The following is a 20,579-nucleotide window of genomic DNA, read 5'->3' on the forward strand; positions in this document are numbered from 1 at the left end:
AGAGTACAAAGTAAATGGCAGGATACTTGGTAGTGTGGAGGAGCAGAGGGATCTCGGCGTACATGTCCACAGATCCCCAAAAGTTGCCTCACAGGTGGATAGGGTAGTTAAGAAAGTTTATGGGGTGTTAGCTTTCATAAGTCGAGGGATAGAGTTTAAGAGTCGCGATATAATAATGCAGCTCTATAAAACTCTGGTTCGGCCACACTTGGAGTACTGTGTCCAGTTCTGGTCACCTCACTATAGGAAGGATGTGGAAGCATTGGAAAGGGTACAGAAGAGACTTACCAGGATGCTGCCTGGTTTAGAAAGTATGCATTATGAACAGAGATTAAAGGAGCTTGGGTTTTACTCTTTGGAGAGAAGGAGGATGAGAGGAGACATGATAGAGGTGTACAAGATATTAAGAGGAATAGATAGAGTTTATAGCCAGTGCCTCTTCCCCAGGGCATCACTGCTCAATACAAGAGGACATGGCTTTAAGGTAAGGGGTGGGATGTACAAGGGGGATATTAGAGGAAGGTTCTTTACTCAGAGAGTGGTTGGTGCGTGGAATGCACTGCCTGAGTCAGTGGTGGAGGCAGATACACTACTGAAGTTTAAGAGACTACTAGACAGGTATATGGAGGAATTTAAGGTGGGGGCTTATATGGGAGGCAGGGTTTGAGAGTTGGCACAACATTGTGGGCTGAAGGGCCTGTATTGTGCTGTACTATTCTATGTTCACATCTTTAAGAAAAAAGCCGAAATAAACAAGCTAATTAATTAGGTGCCGTCCGACACGTAATTGTCAGCCCAGATCAGTGCTGATTTTCAATTGCGTCATCTCTGCTTGTAGAATCTTGCTTGTCCTGGCCTCACCAGCATGTTGCACGGAGAGCAATCCTGAGATCACAACCCTGGGGGTCCTGCCCTTTAACTCAGCACCTTATGCCTTAAACTCCCTTTGCAGAAACTCGTCACTCATCCTACCCATGTCAGTGGTACCAATATGGAGCACAACTTCTGGCTGTTCACCCTCACACTTAAGAATGCTGAGGACTCAATCCGAGATATCCCGGACCCTGTTACCCGGGAGGCAACATCCTATCTGGGAATCTCGTTCTCGCCCACAGAGCCTCCTGTCCTTTTCCCCAACTAACAAATCCCCTGTCACCACCGCATGCCTCTTCTCTCCCTTCCCTTCTGAGTCACAGAGGCAGACTCAGTACCAGGGACCCGACCACTGTGACTTTCCTCTGTTCGGTTGTTCCCCCCCCAGACAGTATCCAAAATGATATACCTGTTGTTGAGGGGGATGGCCACAGTGGTACTCTGCACTGGCTCCTTAAACCCCTTTCCCTTCCTGACTGTCTCCCAAATGATCCGGAGTTCATCCAGTTCCAGCTACAACTCCTTAACGTGGTTTGTCAGAAGCTGCAGCTGGATGTACATCTCACAGTTGTAGTCCTCCGGGACACTGGAGGTCTCCCTGCCTTCCCACATCCCACAAGAGGAGCATTTGACTATCCTGCCTGGCATCTCTACCGTCCTAGCTGAGCAGATAAAAAGAAGAGAAGGAAAAAATTTGAGCTTTTCTTTCCTTTGTATTCCCTGTGCGAAGCCTCTTTTCACTGAAGCCTCAAGATCACCACTCTGATGATGTCCACTCAGACGATCGCTGCTGTGTTTGCCTGTCTTCCTTTAATTTGCTCTTCCTAATCAATCCCAGATGCCGATTGGTCACTGGTTGTCCTGCACCTCCCTTAAAAAACCTTCCCCTCTCAACCTTCCCTCTCTGCCCTCTGGTTTTGGACTCACCCTTTGTGGGGGGGAAAAAGACCGTGAGCCTGCACCTTACGTCTGCCCCTCATGATTTTATATACCTCAAATAAGGGTCACCCCTCAACATCCATCGCTCCAGGGAAATAGCCTCAGCTTATCCAGTCTCCTTTTAACCCAAGCCCTCCAGCCATTGTTACAGCTTCCTGACCAGTGTAATGACATCTTCCTGTAGTCGGGGACCCAGAAATATACACAATACTCTGTGTGTGGTCTACGATCAACATCAAAGGCCTTACTGAAGATTATGTGGACAATGTCTACCACCCTGTCCTGGTCAATCCTCTCTGTCACCTCTTCAACAAACTGGAATTTGTGAGATGTGATTTTCCATGCACAACGCCATGCTGACTGTCCCTGATCTATCCTTGTCTTTTCAAATGCAGCAGGCAGGATGCAGGGAGGATGTTTCCCCTGTCTGAGGAGTCAAGGGTCAGGGGTCACTGTCTCAGGATGGGGTGGACCCTCAGAGGATGTTGTGTCTGGAATTCTCTGCACCGGAGACTGTGGTGTCTCAGTCATTCAGTTCATTTAAAGTCAGAGTTATCATTGTACAGTATTGAAATGGGCCCTTTGGCCCGTCAGCTCTGTTCTGACCTGTTTAGGTCAGTCTCCTTCTGTGCCTTGTCTATTGAAGTGTCTGTCTGAGTGTCTCGTAAATAGAGTGATTGTATCTGATTCCATCACCTCCTCTGGCAGCAAGTTCCAACATCAACCACTCACTGTTCAAATAAATTCACCTTTAAAGTCCTTCCTCTCACCTGAGACATGTGACCTGCCATCTGCTCAATCTACACCCTTCATTACATTATATATTTCTGTCAGATCACCCCTCAGCCCATCTACCTGCATTTAGCTCGTACCCTTCTAAACCTTCCCTGTCATCATTTCTCTGTCGCAGGCCTCAACTTCTCTTCTGTGTCAGTTCCACAGGGCCCTCAATTCCCCCGTGCTACAGAAGCTGATCGATCTCATTTTCCACCACATTACAGAAGCGAATGTGCTGCAGGTCCTAAAATGCAGAAATGTCGATAAACGCCAGGTCCTGATCAAGTGCATCCCAGGACATTGTGGGAAGCTCAGGACAAAAGTGTGGAGCCCTTTTGGAGATATGTGTGTCATTGATAGCTGTGGGTGGGGGGCTGAAAGACTGGAGGGTGACTAATGTAGAAACTTTATTGAAGGTAGGTGTTGGGAAAAGCCTGGGAAGTACGATGATTTACAGTACCAGTGACCCACGTTCACGTCCCATCACTGTCTGTCAGGAGTTTGTACGTTCTCCCCGTGTCTGTGTGGATTTCCTCCGGGTTCTCCAGTTTCACAGTCCAAACCCGCCCCGGTTGGCAGGTTAATTGGTTATTGTAAGTTGTCCCATGGTGAGGCTCGGATTAAGTCAGGGGTTGCTGGGCGGTGGGGGTCAAAGGGCCGGAAGGGCCTATTCCGTGCTGTATCTCAATAAATAAATTACAGCTGGTGAACGTGCAGTAGACATCGTCTCCATGGAGTTTAGCGAGGGATTTGACAAGGTAGCAGAGAGTTAGATCACATGGGATACAGTATGATCTGGAATAGGATACAGAATTGTCTGGGTGGAGTCCTGTGACCAGCGGTTGTGCTGCAGGGATCGGTGCTGGGTCCACTGTTTTTCATCATTCATATGAATGATTTGGAGAGAATGTAGGTGACATGTTTAGTAGGTTTGTGAAGGACTCTAAAATTGGTGGTTTCATGGACAGTGAGGAGGTTATTTATTTATTTAGATACAGTGTGAAACAGACCGTCCCAGACCAATGACCTGCTCCACCCAGCACCCCAACTATTTAAAACTAGCCTAATCACGGGGCAATGTACAATGACCATTTAACCTACAAACCGTTATGTCTTTGTACGAGCGTCACAGAGTGATAGAAACTAACAGCACAGGCCCTTCAGCCCACCTGGTCTGTACCGCAACATTTAAACTACCTGCTCCCATCGACCTGCACCGGGACCATCGTCCTCCAACTCCTGCCATCCATGTACCTGTCCAAACTTCTCTTAAATGTTTAAATCGAGCTTGCATGTATCACTTGCACTGGCAGCTCGTTCCACCTTCTCACAACCCTCGAAATGAAGAATTTTCCCCTCATGTTCCCCTTAAACTTTTCATCTTTCACCCATAACCAATGACCTCTGGTTGTATTCCCACCCAACCTCCGTGGAAAAAGCCTGCTTGCATTTATCCTATCTATACCCCTCATAATTTTGTATACCTCTATCAAATCTCCCCTCAGTCTTCTATGTAACAGGAATAAAGTCCTAAACTATTCAATCTTTCCTTATGACTCAGGTCCTCCAGTCCCAGCTACATCCCTGTAAATTTTACCTGTAACACCACTTTCGATGTACTCTGGACCTGTGTCCCCAAATCTGCTGCAGAACAGAGTCCTCAGTGCCCGACCATTCACTGTGTAAGACCTACACTGGGGTCTTACAGAAGTGCAACAGCTCACACTTGTCTGCATTAAATTCCAGCTGACACTTTTCAGCCCATTTTTCCAGCTGCTCCAGATCCCACTGCAAGTAATGATGGTCTTCCTCACTGTCCACTCCTCCCCAATCTGAGGGATGAATCAAGAGGACCCAGAGGAAACGCATGAGGTCACAGGGAGACCGTACAAACTCCTAACAGATGGTGTCGGAATTGATCTCTGAACTCCAGAACGTCCCGACGTGCAACAGTATTGTGTTATCCAATACATAACCCTGTTGCTCATGGTTTAGTCAACGATGAGATCTTGATGAATTGGGTCTCTGGGCCATTGGATGGAAATTGATTTTCATTCAGAGAGATGTGGGTGTTGCATTTTGGAAGGTAAACCAGGACAGGATTACACAGGAATCAGTGGGGCCCTGGAGGGTGTTGTGGATCAGAGAGACCAGGAGGTGATTGCCTTCATCAGTCAGAATACTGAGTACAGGAGCTGGGACGTCACTTTATGAGTGCACAAGACATTGGTAAGGCCACATTTGGAGCAGAGGGACACACACAAATTGCTGGAGGAACTCAGCAGGTCAGGCAGCATCTATGGATATGAATAAACACTCAATGATTTGGTCCAAGGTTTCGTGTGTGTTGCTTTGGATTTCCAGCATTGTCAGACTTTCTTGTCTTTATGATTTGGATCACTCTGTACAGGTCTAGTTATCTTTCTACAGGAAGGATCTCATTAACCTGAGCAGGTATAAAATGGATTTACAAGGATGTTATTGGGACTGGAGGGTTTGGGTTATAACGAGAGGCTGGACATTCTGGGTCTTTTCTCCTGGAGCTCAGGAGGCTGCCAAAGGAAACTGTAGAGGTGGATACAGTTACAATGATTTAAAGGATGTCTGGACAGGTATGGGGGTGGGAAAGGGTTAAAGGAATGATGGATAAAAACAGGCAAATGGATCTAGTTCATTAAAGTGAGTTGGTCAGCACAAATGAATTCTGCCTGACCTCCTCTTTAAATGCCTCCAGTGTTCACTCACCCCATCCTCATCTGGATCCAGTTGCTCCACCCCTTCCTCATACCCGTTTCCACTGCTTTCTCCCGTCTTTCTTTCCAATCTTGAGGTAAGGTCTCGGCTTGAAACATCGACTGTACATCTCCTTTAAGACATGCTGCTTGACCCGCTGAGATCCTCCAGAATTTCGTGTGTGTTGATCGGGAGACATCCGCTCTCCATGTTGGGGAAAAATCTCGGGAAGATGCTGATTGCTCAGCCGCTGTGTTTGGGTAAAATCCTGGGAAAGGGTCCTGTCGGCCACCCGACTGAGCCTGAGGCCGAGCGGCCTCTCCCCCGGTCCTGTCCCGGGACCGTGCTGCCTGAGTCTCCCCCCGATCCCCGGGGACTCTCTAATTCTCTGCTTCTCCCCCCAGTCTCTGTCACCCTGGATGTGGAAACGGCGCATCCGGAGCTCGAGGTGTCTAGGGATCGGAAGAGTGTGAGACGGACCGGGACCTGGAGGGATCTCCCTGACACCGGGAAGAGGTTCACAGACTGGCTTTGTGTGCTGGGATCGGAGGGATTCACATCGGGGAGACATTACTGGGAGGTGGAGGTGACGGGGAATCAGCGCTGGTATCTGGGAGTCGCCGCAGAGTCTGCGGAGAGGAAGAGACGGGTCAAACAGAAACCGCAGACCGGATTCTGGTTTCGGCTCTTTGGACGGTTCACACTGAGTCCGGAGACCGGATTCTGGATCATCAGGCGGTTTGATGACGAGATGAAGGTTTACACCTCCCCTCAGTCCCGTCTCCCTGCCGGTCCCATCCCCGGGAGGGTGGGAGTTTATCTCAGTTACCAGTCCGGGACAGTTTCATTTTACAACGCGGAGACCAAGTCCCATCTCCACACCTTCACTGGGAATAAATTCACGGGGAAACTTTATCCTTTCTTCCGGACTGGAAATGAAAACGAGTGGCTGAGAATCTGCTCCGGTTCCGCTCCGGGTCTGTAAACGGGTCGGGTCCGGGACCGGCGTCAGGAGTAAGTCAGTGTAAATATAAATGTGCGGAGAGTGAAATAAACACGATGTGAGAATTATCGATCCATTAATTTTAACTCGTTCACCGCATCCGTCAACGGGACAGAAACACCGCGGATTCAGCAGCAGCCGCGGGCGGCGGGTCCTGAGCTCCCCGGCTCCCCCGGGTGCTGAAGACCACTAGGACTGACAGGGTAACTGGGACAAGTGGTGGTGGTGCTGACTGGGAGAGGGAGGTCAGGGCGACTCTTGCGGAGCCGGGACATGTGATGGTAACAGGCTGGAGAATCTCAGCGTGTCGGGCAGCATCTATAGAGGGAAATGGATAATTGATACGTTGGTTCTGCGCCCTTCAGTTGGGCTGAAAAGAAAAGGAGAGGTGACCGGTGTGGAATGATGAAGAGAAGGGTGGGGTAAGAACTGGCGGGTGATGGGTGGATCCATGTGAGGGGGTGATAGACAGATGAGGGAGGGGTAGAGGGTGGACATGTGTCAGAAGCTGGGAGGTGAGAGGTGGCAGTGACAAAGATGATGGAATCTGTTGGGAGAGGAAAGTAGAGCCCAGAATAAACGGAAGGAGGTGGGGGGAGTGTTTGGGGGATGGGCAGATAGGGACTGTGGGGAGGAGGGGGAAGAGACAGGGTGAAAGGGGTTGGTTGATCAGGAGGACAGAGAGAATTAAAAAGGAAAAGTGACAGGGAGGGTGAGGGAGTAAATACGGGAAGTTTCAGAATTTGATGTTCATGCCGCTAGGTTGCAGGCTGCCCAGATGAATGAGACAAATAGAACTGGGATCCCAGCAGGATTCAGCTAGTTGGTTTCAAACCTATTTTTGTTTGAGGAGATGCAGGAAACGTGCATCACATCAGTCCGAATCCCTGGAGTTCGTATTCCATGCCAATTCCCTCTCCTGGAATCTCCACCTATCACCTGCCACCGTGTACATCTTCCTCACATTCCCCCACCTTTTCAATCTGACTTCTCCCCTTCCTTCCCAATCCTGCTGAAGGGTTTCAGCCCAAAACGCTGACTGTATTCCTTTCCATAGATGCCGCATTGCCTGCTGACTTCCCCACACAAAATGCTGGAGGAACTCAGCAGTCCAGGCAGAATTGATGGAACAAAGCACAGTCGAGGGTTTGGCCCGAGACCCTTCAGCAGAACTGGAGAAAAAACAAAGCTGAGGAGTAGATATAAAAGTTTGGGTGGAGGGGAGAGAGAAACACCAGGTGACAGGTGAAACCTGCAGGGAGAGGGATGAAGTAAAGAGCTGGGAAGAGATCAGTGAAAGAGACAGAAGGCCACGGAAGAAAGAAAAAGGGGGAGGAGCACCAGAGGGAGGCGATGGGTGGGCGAGGAGATCAGCTGAGGGAGGGAAAATGGTGAAGTAGGAAGGGTGGGGGGAGGGTTATTACTGGAAGTTGGAGAAATCGATATTCATGCCATCAGGTTGGAGGCTACCCAAACGGAATATAAGCTGTTGTTCCTCTAACCTAAGTGTGGCCACATCACGACAGTAGAGGAAGTCATTGGTGCACATATCGGAATGGGAATGGGAAGTGGAATTAAAATGAGTGGCCACTGGGAGATACCACTTGTTCTGGTGGACGGAGTGTAGGTGCTCGGTGAAGTGGTCTCCCAATCAACGTCGGGTCTCACAGATATACAGGAGGCTACACTGGGAGCACAGAACACAGTAAATGACCGCAACAGAAGTGTCACCCATTTTAATTCCACTTCCCATTCCCATTCCAGTACGTCATCTCCCAGTGACCACCCATTTGAATCGAGAGAGATAAATATTAATTATCCTATGGTCGCCAACCAGTCCATCACAATCGACCAGTCGATCTTTGAGACTTTCCCAGTAGATCCTGAAGAAAAAAAATGAAAAATGAGCACGGGGCAGAAAAGACCAGAAATAAAACCCCACAACCCCAGAAACAACCTCTCTTTACAAACAGCGGGAGTATTGCTATATTACCAATATCCTCATTGGTGTTAACTTACCTTTATAATGCTCACATTACCACATTTCTCCCCCTTTAAATTCCAACATTCCCCAAATGTAAAAGAACTGGGAAACAAAAAGCAGTGGTGTCATTAGCTTGCGTACCCCTGAAACTTATACTAGTATCTCAGTAACAGTTTACCAATACAAAACACCTGAAAAATGTGGCAGATTCAACATTCAGTCTAACAAAGGAAACTGTCCATTGAAATATTCAGTCTGTCAGGAGGTTTGCGAGGGCGCTGTGCTGCAACAGATGAAAATTATTAGATCTTCTATTTGTAAGTACGGAGCTGTCTTACTGACAGACACCTCTCACACTGGATGGCTGTAGTTATGAGCCAAATTTCAGGGAACTAGCAGAAAGTATTCAGCCCCAGAAATCACACTGAGTGCAACAGTCAATTTTTATTGCTTTATTTTTCGTGTTGAAATAAAATTAAATAATGAAACACTGAATTAAAGGTGTTGTTATGTGAGCATTATAAAAATAGGTAATACTAATTAGGATAATGGTCATATAACAACACTCCTGCTACAGAAAGCTGTTTGTAAAGAGAGGTTGTTTCCGGGGTTGCGTGGTAGATACAGAAGACAGGAAACTGTGTGGACGAAGTTAAGACTGGGGCACTGTGCATTAAACAAAACATTGAAAATGATCGGGAAACACCAGACAGGATTGTGTGAGGAATGTCAGGAAGAGGAGTCAGTAGACCATGTAGTTCTGAGTTGCAGGAAGTATGGGATACAGAGAGAGATGACGAGAATTAATCTTAGGGAATTGGGGATGCAGGAATTCACATTAAAAGGTTTGCTGGACATGGGTGAGAGAGCACAGATCAGGGTATTTTTCGTGTTTTTAAGGGACATGGTTTTTTTTATATAGGATATGATGGATAAACAGGAATAGGGTACTAGGAAGGCCATAGATGGGAGGATAAAGTGGAGGGTAGGGTATATATGTGCAAACAACAGGAATTCTGCAGATGCTGGAAATTCAAGCAGCACAGATCAAAGTTGTTAGTGAACGCAGCAGGCCAGGCAGCATCTCTAGGAAGAGGTACAGTCGACGTTTCAGGCCGAGACCCGTCGTCAGGACTAACTGAAGGAAGAGTTAGTAAGAAATTTCAAAGTGGGAGGGGGAGGGGGAGATCCAAAATGATAGGAGAAGACAGGAGGGGGAGGGATGGAGCCAAGAGCTGGACAGGTGATTGGCAAAGGGGATATGAGAGGATCATGGGACAGGAGGTCCGGGGAGAAAGACAAGGGGGAGGGGGGGGGTAAAAAACCCAGAGGATGGGCAAGGGGCATAGTCAGAGGGCATAGCCATAGTCAATGTTCATGCCAGCCTTAGCGGAAGTTGAACATTGACTTCTCTAACTTCCGCTAATGCCCCACCTCCCCCTCATACCCCATCCGTTATTTATTTTTATACACACATTCTTTCTCTCACTCTCCTTTTTCTCCCTCTGTCCCTCTGACTATACCCCTTGCCCATCCTCTGGGTTTCCCCCTGCCCTTGTCTTTCTCCCCAGACCTCCTGTCCTATGATCCTCTCATATCCCTTTGCCAATCACCTGTCCAGCTCTTGGCTCCATCCGTCCCCCTCCTGTCTTCTCCTATCATTTCGGATCTCCCCCTCCCCCTCCAACTTTCAAATCTCTTGACTAACTCTTCCTTCAGTTAGTCCTGACGAATGGTCTCGGCCTGAAACGTTGACTGTACCTCTTCCTAGAGATGCTGCCTGGCCTGCTGCGTTCACCAGCAACTTTGATGTGTGTTGAGGGTATACATGTGTGTGTGATTGGGTGAAGGGATTCAGAATGGAAGTCTCTCGCTTATTCCGGAGCAGGAGGTGGCGGTAATGCACCATTAAGCTGGGTGCCAACCGCCGTAAAACAAGACGGAGAAGAAAAGGAAGAAAGGGTTGTGGGATTTTACTTACAGTCTTTTTTGCCCGGTGCGCTTCCGTGAGTCGAGGTCGATCTTGCTTTTCACTAAGGCCGAGGTAGGGAATCTTGGGCTTAAAAAGGTTGGCGACCACTATGTTAATAGAATACTAACCTTAATAAACAATGTTTAACAATATTGTTAAGAACAGATTTATATGGATGACACCACACGGAATGTAGTAGCTTAAGTCGCTCATTTTTCAAGGACATTCGGTGGCAGTAAATGTTGGTCCTGCTGTTGGAGCCCACATTCCGTAAACAATAAATTCTTGCCCCTGTCCCCCACCGCCACTGAGAGTTGCCTCATTTTCTTTCCGCTCCTCCTGCTGTACCAGTTCCCGCCAGCAGGTGGGGATCCTGCTCCGTGAAACTGCGCAGGTCTCTGGGCCGCCCGTCACCGCCACCCTGTGGTTAAATGTGGCACTGCAATGAACTGAACTCCAAACATCCATCATTAATGAAAACTATGTACAGTAATGTCATTTCCAGTACACAAGTGTAAACGAGAGCGAAATAATTGTCACTCCGGATCCGATTCAGCTAAGAAAAAGCGCAAAACATAAAGAACGATTGAGCAACGGCCAATCGGCGATCCGAAGCATGAGAAATCGTTCAGTGACGTGAGGCTTCAGTCAGAGAAAGAAAAAAGCTGTAGGTAGATTTTATTCCCTTCACAGTTTATTGATTGTTTTTCCTTTATATTTGTTCAGTTAGGATTGCTGGGCAGGATAGTACAATGCTCTTCTTGGTAGTTTGTGGGAAGGCAGGGAGATCTTTAGTGTCCCTGACAACTTCACCTGCGAGAAGTGCATCCAGCTGCAGCTTCTAGCAATCCACGGTAAGGAGTTGAACCTGGAACTGAATGAACACCGGATCATTCAGGAGGCTGAGGGGGTGACAGCTAGGACATATAGACAGGTAGTTACACCCAGGCAGCAGAATACAGGAAACTAGGTGACTTCCCTCAAGAGTATCACCGTGGCAATCCCCCTCAAGAGTACCACTGTGGACATCCAAAATATCAACTTTGGATATCGTTCGGAGGTGGGGGGGGTTACCATAGAAACTACAGCACAGAAACAGGACTTTTGGCCCTTCTTGGCTGTGCCGAACCATTTTCTGCCTAGTCCCACTGACCTGCACACGGACCATATCCCTCCGTACACCTCCCATCCATGTATCTGTCCAATTTATTCTTAAATATTAAAAAAGAACCCGCATTAACCACCTCATCTGGCAGCTCATTCCACACTCCCACCACTCTGTGTGAAGAAGCCCCCCCAATGTTCCCTTTAAACTTTTCCCCCCTCACTCTTAACCCATGTCATCTGTTTTTTCTCTCCCCTTGCCTCAGTGGAAAACGCCTGCTTGCATTCACTCTATCTATACCCATCATAATTTTATATACCTCTATCAAACCTCCACTCATTCTTCTACACTCCAGGGAATAAATCCTAACCTATTCAACCTTTCTCTGTAACTCAGTTTCTCAAGTCCAGGCAACATCCCTGCAAACCTTCTCTGCACTCTTTCAACCTTATTTATATCCTTCCTGTAATTTGGTGACCAAAACTGAACAGAATACTCCAGATTCAGCCTCACCAATGTCTTATACAACCTCATCATAACATTCCAGCTCTTATACTCAATACTTTGATTAATAAAGGCCAATATACCAAAAGCTCTCTTTGTGACCCTATCTACTTGTGACGCCACTTTTAGGGAATTTTGTATCTGTATTCTCAGATCCCTCTGTTCTACTGCACTCCTCAGTGCCTTACCATTAACCCTGTATGTTCTACCTTCATTTGTCCTTCCAACATGCAATACCTCACACTTGTCTGTATTAATCTCCATCTGCCATTTTTCAGCCCATTTTTCCAGCTGGTCCAAGTCCCTCTGCAGGCTCTGAAAACCTTCCTCACTGTCTACTACACCTCCAATCTTTGTATCATCGGCAAATTTGCTGATCCAATTTACCACATTATCATCCAGATCATTGATATAGATGACAAATAACAATGGACCCAGCACTGATCCCTGTGGCACACCACTAGTCACAGGCCTCCACTCAGAGAAGCAATTCTCTACCACCACTCTTTGGCTTCTTCCATTGAGCCAATGTCTAATCCAATTTACCACCTCTCCATGTAGACCGAGCGACTGAATTTTCCTAACCAACCTCCCATGCGGGACCTTGTCAAAGGCCTTACTGAAGTCCATGTAGACAATATCCACTGCCTTCTGTCATCCACTTTCATGGTAACCTCCTCGAAAAACTCCAATAGATTGGTCAAACATGACCTACCACGCACAAAGCCATGTTGACTCTCCCTAATAAGTCCCTGTCCATCCAAATGCTTGTAGATTCTGTCTCTTCGTACTCCCTCCAATAACTTACCTTCTACTAACGTTAAACTCACCGGCCTATCATTTCCCGGATTACTTTTCGATCCTTTTTTAAACTTCGGAACAACATGAGCCACTCTCCAATCCTCCGGCACCTCACCCGTAGACAGCGACATTTTAAATATTTCTGCCAGGGCCCCCGCAAATTCAACACTAGTCTCCTTCAAAGTCCGAGGGAACATTGTCAGGTCCCGGGGATTTACCCACTTTAATTTTCCTCAAGACAGCAAGCACCTCCTCCTTTTCAATCTGTACAGTTTCCGTGATCTCACTACTTGATTCCCTCAATTCCATAGACTTCATACCAGTTTCCTTAGTAAATACAGACGCAAAAAACCTGTTTAAGATCTCCCCCATTTCCTTTGGTTCCGCACATAGCCGACCACTCTGATCTTCAAGAGGACCAATTTTATCCCTTACAATCCTTTTGCTCTTAATATACCTGTAAAAGCTCTTTGGATTATCCTTCACTTTGACTGCCAAGGCAACCTCATGTCTTCTTTTAGCCCTCCTGATTACTTTCTTAAGTATTTTCTTGCACTTCTTATACTCCTCAAGCACCTGATTTACTCCCTGTTTCCTAAACCTTTCATACAACTCCCTCTTCTTCTTTATCAGAGTTGCAATATCCCTTGAGAACCAAGGTTCCTTATTCCTATTCAATTTGCCTTTAATCCTGACAGGAACATACAAACTCTGCACTCTCAAAATTTCCCCTTTGAAGGCTTCCCATCTACCAATCACATCTTTGCGAGAGAACAATCTGTCCCAATCCATGGTTTTTAGATCCTTTCTCATTTCTTCAAATTTGGCCTTTTTCCAGTTCAGAACCTCAACCCTAAGGCCAGATCTATCCTTGTCCATGATCAAATTGAAACTAATGGTGTTATGATCACTGGAACCAAAGTGCTCCCCTACACAGACTTCCGTCACTTGTCCTAACTCGTTTCCTAACAGGAGATCCAATATTGCATCCCCTCTAGTTGGTCCCTCTATATATTGATTTAGAAAACTTTCCTGAACACATTTTACAAACTCTAAACCATCTAGACCCCTAACAGTATGGGAGTCTCAATCAATGTATGGAAAATTAAAATCACCTACCACCACAACTTTATGTTTCCTGCAGTTGCCTGCTATCTCTCTGCAGATTTGTTCTTCCAAGTCTCGTTGACTATTGGGTGGTCTGTAATACAATCCCACTAATGTGGCCATACCTTTCCTGTTTCTCAGCTCCACCCATAACATAGAAACAAAGAAAATAGGTGCAGGAGTAGGCCATTCGGCCCTTTGAGCCTGCACCACCATTTATTATGATCGTGGCTGATCATGCAACTCAGAACCCCGCCCCAGCCCTCCCTCCATACCCCCTGACCCCCGTAGCCACAAGGGCCATATCTAACTCCCTCTTAAATATAGCCAATGAACTGGCCTCAACTGTTTCCTGTGGCAGAGAATTCCACAGATTCACCACTCTCTGTGTGAAGAAGTTTTTCCTAATCTCAGTCCTAAAAGGCTTCCCCTCTATCCTCAAACTGTGGCCCCTCGTTCTGGACTTCCCCAACATCGGGAACAATATTCCTGCATCTAGCCTGTCCAATCCCTTTAGGATCTTATACGTTTCAATCAGATCCCCCCTCAATCTTATAAATTCCAACGAGTACAAGCCCAGTTCATCCAGTCTTTCTTCATATGAAAGTCCTGCCATCCCAGGAGTCAATCTGGTGAACCTTCTTTGTACTCCCTCTATGGCAAGGATGTCTTTCCTCAGATTAGGGGACCAAAACTGCACACAATACTCCAGGTGTGGTCTCACCAAGGCCTTGTACAACTGCAGTAGTACCTCCCTGCTCCTGTACTCGAATCCTCTCGCTATAAGTGCCAGCATACCATTCACCTTTTTCACCGCCTGCTGTACCTGCATGCCCACTTTCAATGACTGGTGTATAATGACACCCAGGTCTCGTTGCACCTCCCATTTTCCTAATTGGCCACCATTCATATAATAATCTGTTTTCCTACTTTTGCCACCAAAGTGGATAACTTCACATTTATCCACATTAAATTGCATCTGCCATGAATTTGCCCACTCACCCAACCTATCCAAGTCACCCTGCATCCTCTTAGCATCCTCCTCACAGCTAACACTGCCACCCAGCTTCGTGTCATCCGCAAACTTGGAGATGCTGCATTTAATTCCCTCATCCAAGTCATTAATATATATTGTAAACAACTGGGGTCCCAGCACCGAGCCTTGCGGTACCCCACTAGTCACCGCCTGCCATTCTGAAAAGGTCCCGTTTATTCCCACTCTTTGCTTCCTGTCTGCTAACCAATTCTCCACCCACACCAATACCTTACCCCCAATACCATGTGCTTTAAGTTTGTACACTAATCTCCTGTGTGGGACCTTGTCAAAAGCCTTTTGAAAATCCAAATATACCACATCCACTGGTTCTCCCCTATCCACTCTACTAGTTACACCCTCAAAAAATTCTATGAGATTCGTCAGACATGATTTTCCTTTCACAAATCCATGCTGACTTTGTCTGATCATTTCACCGCTTTCCAAATGTGCTGTTATCACATCCTTGATAACAGACTCCAGCAGTTTTCCCACCACCGACGTTAGGCTAACCGGTCTATAATTCCACAGTTTCTCTCTCCCTCCTTTTTTAAAAAGTGGAGTTACATTACCCACCCTCCAATCCTCAGGAACTAGTCCAGAATCTAACGAGTTTTGAAAAATTATCACAAATGCATCCACTATTTCTTGGGCTACTTCCTTAAGCACTCTAGGATGCAGACCATCTGGCCCTGGGGATTTATCTGCCTTCAATCCCTTCAATTTACCTAACACCACTTCCCTACTAACATGTATTTCGCTCAGTTCCTCCAAGGACTCAGTAGACAAGCCCTCTAATCTGTCCAGCCTGAGCACTGCTGTAATATTTTCCCTAACAAGCAATGCTACTCCCCCACCTTTCATTCCTCTGCCTCGATCACATCTGAAACATCAGAACCCTGGAATATTAAGCTGCCAGTCCTGCCCCTCCTGTAGCCAAGTTTCACTAATTGCTATAACGTCATAATTCCATGTGTCAATCCACGCTCTCAACTCATCCGCCTTCCCGGCAATACTCCTAGCATTGAAATATATACACCTCAGAAGATTTTTACCACCACTCACAACCTTTCTATCAGCGGATTTGCTTGAACTTTCAACATCATTTATTTTCACCCCAGCCACACTGTCAGCTCTGGCACTCTGGTTCCCATCCCACTGCAAATCTAGTTTAAATCCTCCCCAATAGCACTAACAAACCTTCCTGAAAGGATATTGGTCCCCCTGTAGTTCAAGTGTAACCCGTCTCTTTTGTACAGGTCCCACCTGCCCCAGAAGAGGTCCCAATAATCCTGAAATCTGAAACCCTGCCCCCTACACCAGTTCCTCAGCCACTTGTTCATCCTCCAGAGCATCCTATTCCTACCCTCACTGGCACCTAGCACAGGTAGCAATCCTGAGATTATCACCCTCAGGGTCCTGCTTTTCAACTTCCTACCAAGCTCTCTATACTCACTCTCCAGGACCTCCTCACTCTTCCTTGCTATGTCATTGGTACTGATGTGCACCACGACATCTGGCTGGTCACCCTCCCACTTCAGAATGTCATGCAAGCGATCAGAGACATCCTTGACCCTGGGACCCGGGAGGCAACAAACCATCCTGGATTCTGTCACGATCACAGAACCTCCTATCCGCACCTCTAACTATCGAGTCCTCTATCACTACCGCTCTCCTCTTTTTCCCCCCTCCCTTCTGCACTGCAGAGCCAGACTCAGTGCCAGAGATCCGGCTACTGCAGCTAGTCCCAGGTAAGTCATCCCCCCCAACAGTATCCAATGCGGTATTCTTGTTGTTGAGGGGAATGGCCACAAGAGAACCCTGCTCTGCCCGCCCTTTCCTCTTCCCACGCCTGACAGTGACCCAATTTCTTGTGCTCTGCTCCTTTGGCGTAACTACCTCCCTGTAGCTACGATCTATAATCTCCTCATTCTCCCGAATGATCCGCAGGTCATCCAGCTCCTGCTCCAGTTCCCTAACGCGGTTTGTCAGGAGCTGCAGCTGGATGCACTTCTTGCAGGTGTCGTTGTCAGGGACACCAGAGGGCTCCCTGACTTCCCACATCCTGCAAGAGGAGCATTCCAACATCCTGCCTGGCATTCTCTCTACTCTAAACAATCTGAACAAAAAAACTTACCGGAACCTACCCTGGCCTCTGCCTGTTCTCACTGAAGCCTGTTGAGCCAAAGCCGTCCCACTCTGACTCAGTCCACTCCGACGATGGCCGCTGTATATGGAGGTCTGCTTTTAAACCTTGGCGCGCTATGTCACGCGCCTGCGCAGTGCAGACCCTTCTCCCCGAGCAGCGTTTTAAAAGAAATGACTTTTTCTACCCGATTTCTTCCACTCTTCTTCTCAGCTGCTTGCTTCGACTGAAACGTCGCAGAGAAACGTCAAAGCGGTCATGTCTCTGGCACAGAGTCTGGCTCTGACTCAGAAGGGAATGGGAGAGAAGAGGCAGACTGTGGTAATAGGGAATCATTAGTTAGGGGAACAGAAAGACGTCTATAGACAAGAACAAGGTTCCCAGGTGATATGTTGCCTCCTGGATGCCGGGGCCTGGAACATCTCAGATTGAGTGGGAGGGTGAGCAGCCAGAGGCCGTGGTCCATGTAGGTACCAGTGACATTGGCACAAGGAGTGACGAGGTTCTGCCAAGTGAGTTCAGGAAGTTAAAGGGCAGGAACTGCAGGATTGAGATCTCAGGAATGCTACCTGTGCCATGGGCTAGAGAGGGCAGACAGGAAGATTGTATAGTTTAACATGTGGCTAAGGAGTTTGTGCAGGAGGGAGGCCATCAGGTTTTTTGATCAATGGGCACTCTTACAGGGAATGTGGGACTGTACAGAAGATACGCTTTGCTCCTGAACTGGAAGGGGACTAATATCCTCGTCGGGAAGTTTTCTCATGCTGCACGGGGTGGGGTGGGTGGGTAGTTTAAATTAGAGTTGCAGGGGAATGGGAACCAGATTATGGAGACAGATGTTTTTAAGCCCTCAGACAAGGTCAGGAATCAAAAGGTTGAGCATGGTGCGTCTGATGTCCTGAGCTGCGTAATTTCAATGCAGGAAGTACCGTAGGAAAGGCAGATGAGCTCAGGGCATGGATCAGCACATGGAATTACGATATTGTAGCCGTTAGTGAGACTTGGTTGCAGGAGGGACAGGACTGACAGCTCACTATACTGGGGTTCCATTGTTTTACACATGACAGAGCGAGATGGATTGAAGGAGGAGGAATGGTGTTATTAGTCAGGGAAATTGTCCTGCTAGTGCTCAGCCAGGTACAGACTGGAGAACTGTTCGAGTGAGGCTTTGTGAGAGGAACTGAGGAATAAGAAAGATCGCAGATTGTTACAGGAAACATAAGGTTGTTAGAGTAGATTATTTTAATTTTCCACATATTGACTGTGGCTCCCATACTGTTAAAGGACTAGATGGGATAGAGTTTGTCAAATGTGTTCGGGAAAGTTTCCTTTATCAGAATAGAAGTCCCAACGAGAGAGTGTGCAATACTGGATCTGCTATTTGGGAATGAGACGGGGAAGTGATGGGTCTTTGTGCAGGGGAAGACTCTGCATCTATGACTCATAATGCCATTAGTTTCAAAGTAAATATGGAAATATATAGGCCTGGTCCTCGGATTGAGATTCTAAATTGGTGAAAGAGCAATTTTGATGCTATCAGAACGGATAGGGCAAGTGTGGATTGGGACAGACTGTTTTCTGGCAATGGTGTACTTGGTGAGTGGTAAATCTTTAAAAGTGAAATTTTGAAAGTATAAAGCTTGTGTGTGCCTGTCAGAATAAAAGGTAAAGATAATAACCATCGGGCAGTGAGAATCGGAGCGAGAGTGCGGAGGAAGCCATTTTTGAATTTTTCATTTCCACCGGCGTTCAGAGAGGCGGGGCTGCGCAGGCGTGTGACGTCAGGCAGTGCAACGCGGCAGATTTAAAAGGAACAGAGCCTCATACAGCGGGCAGTGTAGTTTGCGGGCGGCGAAGTGAGCCGGGAGCTGAGTGAAGGCTTAAGGGCTTCGGCTCAACGGGATTAGGTGGAAACGGGCGAGGCGAAGAGGGTTTGGTATTCATTTTTTGTTCTTATTTGAGGAGAGGGGCAGTATGAGTGTGAGGGCAGTTTGTTGTTCTTGGTGCTGGATGTGGGAAGTCCTGGCGTCTCCAAGCCTCCCGGACATCCACATCTGTGCCAGGTGCGCTGCGATGCAGCTCCTAAGGGACCGCATTAGGGAACTGGAGCTGCAGCTCAATGACCTTTGTCTGGTCAGGGAGAGTGAGGAGTTGATGGAGAGGAGTTACAGGCAGGTGGTCACACCGGGGCCACGGGAGGCAGACAAGTAGGTCACAGTTAGGAGGGGGAAGAGGAAGAGTCAGGTAATAGAGAGTACCCCGGTGGCTGTGCCCCTTGACAATAGGTACCCGTTTGAGTACTGTTGTGGGGGGGGACAGCTTACCTGGGGGAAGCGACAGTGGCCGTGCCTCCGGCACAGAGTCCGGCCCTGTAGCTCAGAAGGGTAGGGGAAGGAAGAGGAGGGCAGTTGTGATAGGGGACTCGATAGTGAGGGGGTCAGATAGGTGATTCTGTGGACGCAGTCCAGAGACCCGGATGGTAGCTTGCCTCCCTGGTGCCAGGGTCCGGGATATTTCTGATTGCGTCCAAGATATCCTGAAGTGGGAGGGTGAGGAGCCAGAGGTCGTGGTACATATAGGTACCAATGACATAGGTCGGAAAAGGGAAGGGATCCTGAAAAGAGAACATAGGGAGTTGAGAAAAAGGACTGCAAAGGTAGTAATCTCGGGATTACTGTCTGTGCCACGCGACAGTGAGAGTAGGAATGCGATGAGGTGGAGGATAAATGCGTGGCTGAGGATTTGGAGCAGGGGGCAGGGATTCAAGTTTTTGGATCATTGGGACCTCTTTTGGCGCAGGTGTGACCTGTACAAAAAGGACGGGTTACACTTGAATCCTAGGGGGACCAATATCCTGGCAGGGAGATTTACAAGGGCTACTGAGGTGACTTTAAACTAAAATGATTGGGGGGTGGGAATCAAATTAAAGAGACTAGGAGAGAGGAGGTCAGCTCACAACAGGGGGATGGGAACAAGTGCAGAGAGACAGAGGGGTGTAAAATGAGGATAGAAGCAAAAAGTGGTACGGTGAAAAGTAAAAGTGGCAGGCCGGCAAATCCAGGGCAAAAATCAAAAAGGGCCACTTTTCAACATAATTGTACAAGGGCCAAGAGTGTTGTAAAAGCAAGCCTGAAGGCTTTGTGTGTCAATGCAAGGAGCATTAGTAATAAGGTGGATGAATTACAAGTCCAGATTGTTATTAATGAATATGATATAGTTGGGATCACAGAGACATGGCTCCAGGGTGACCAAGGATGGGAGCACAACATTCAGGGATATTCAATATTCAGGAAGGATAGACATGAAAGAAAAGGAGGTGGGGTAGCATTGCTGGTTAGAGAGGAGATTAACGCAATAGAAAGGAAGGACATTAGCCAGGAGGATGTGGAATCGATATGGGTAGAGCTGCATAACACTAAGGGGCAGAAAACGCTGGTGGGAGTGGCGCACAGGCCACCTAACAGTAGTAGTGAGGTTGGGCATGGCATTAAACAGGAAATTAGAAATGTGTGCAATAAAGGAACAGCAGTTATAATGGCTGACTTCAATCTACATATAGATTGGGTGAACCAAATTGGTAAGGGTGCTGAGGAAGAGGATTT

General features: G+C 47.5%; 1 protein-coding gene across 1 annotated transcript in view; it reads left to right on the plus strand.

Annotated features, from left to right (window-relative positions):
• Nucleotides 1-6,415, plus strand: part of LOC140198303 (zinc-binding protein A33-like) — a 30,672-nt gene extending 24,257 nt beyond the window's left edge. The window contains exon 6 of the mRNA XM_072259375.1: nucleotides 5,727-6,415. Within this exon, the coding sequence (XP_072115476.1) occupies nucleotides 5,727-6,307 (581 nt within the window). The 3' untranslated portion in view covers nucleotides 6,308-6,415. The remainder of the gene's footprint in view (nucleotides 1-5,726) is intronic.
• Nucleotides 6,416-20,579: the final 14,164 nt, after the last annotated feature.

The sequence above is a fragment of the Mobula birostris genome, chromosome 5, assembly GCF_030028105.1.
Source record: "Mobula birostris isolate sMobBir1 chromosome 5, sMobBir1.hap1, whole genome shotgun sequence".
NCBI classification, from domain to species: Eukaryota; Metazoa; Chordata; class Chondrichthyes; order Myliobatiformes; family Myliobatidae; genus Mobula; species Mobula birostris.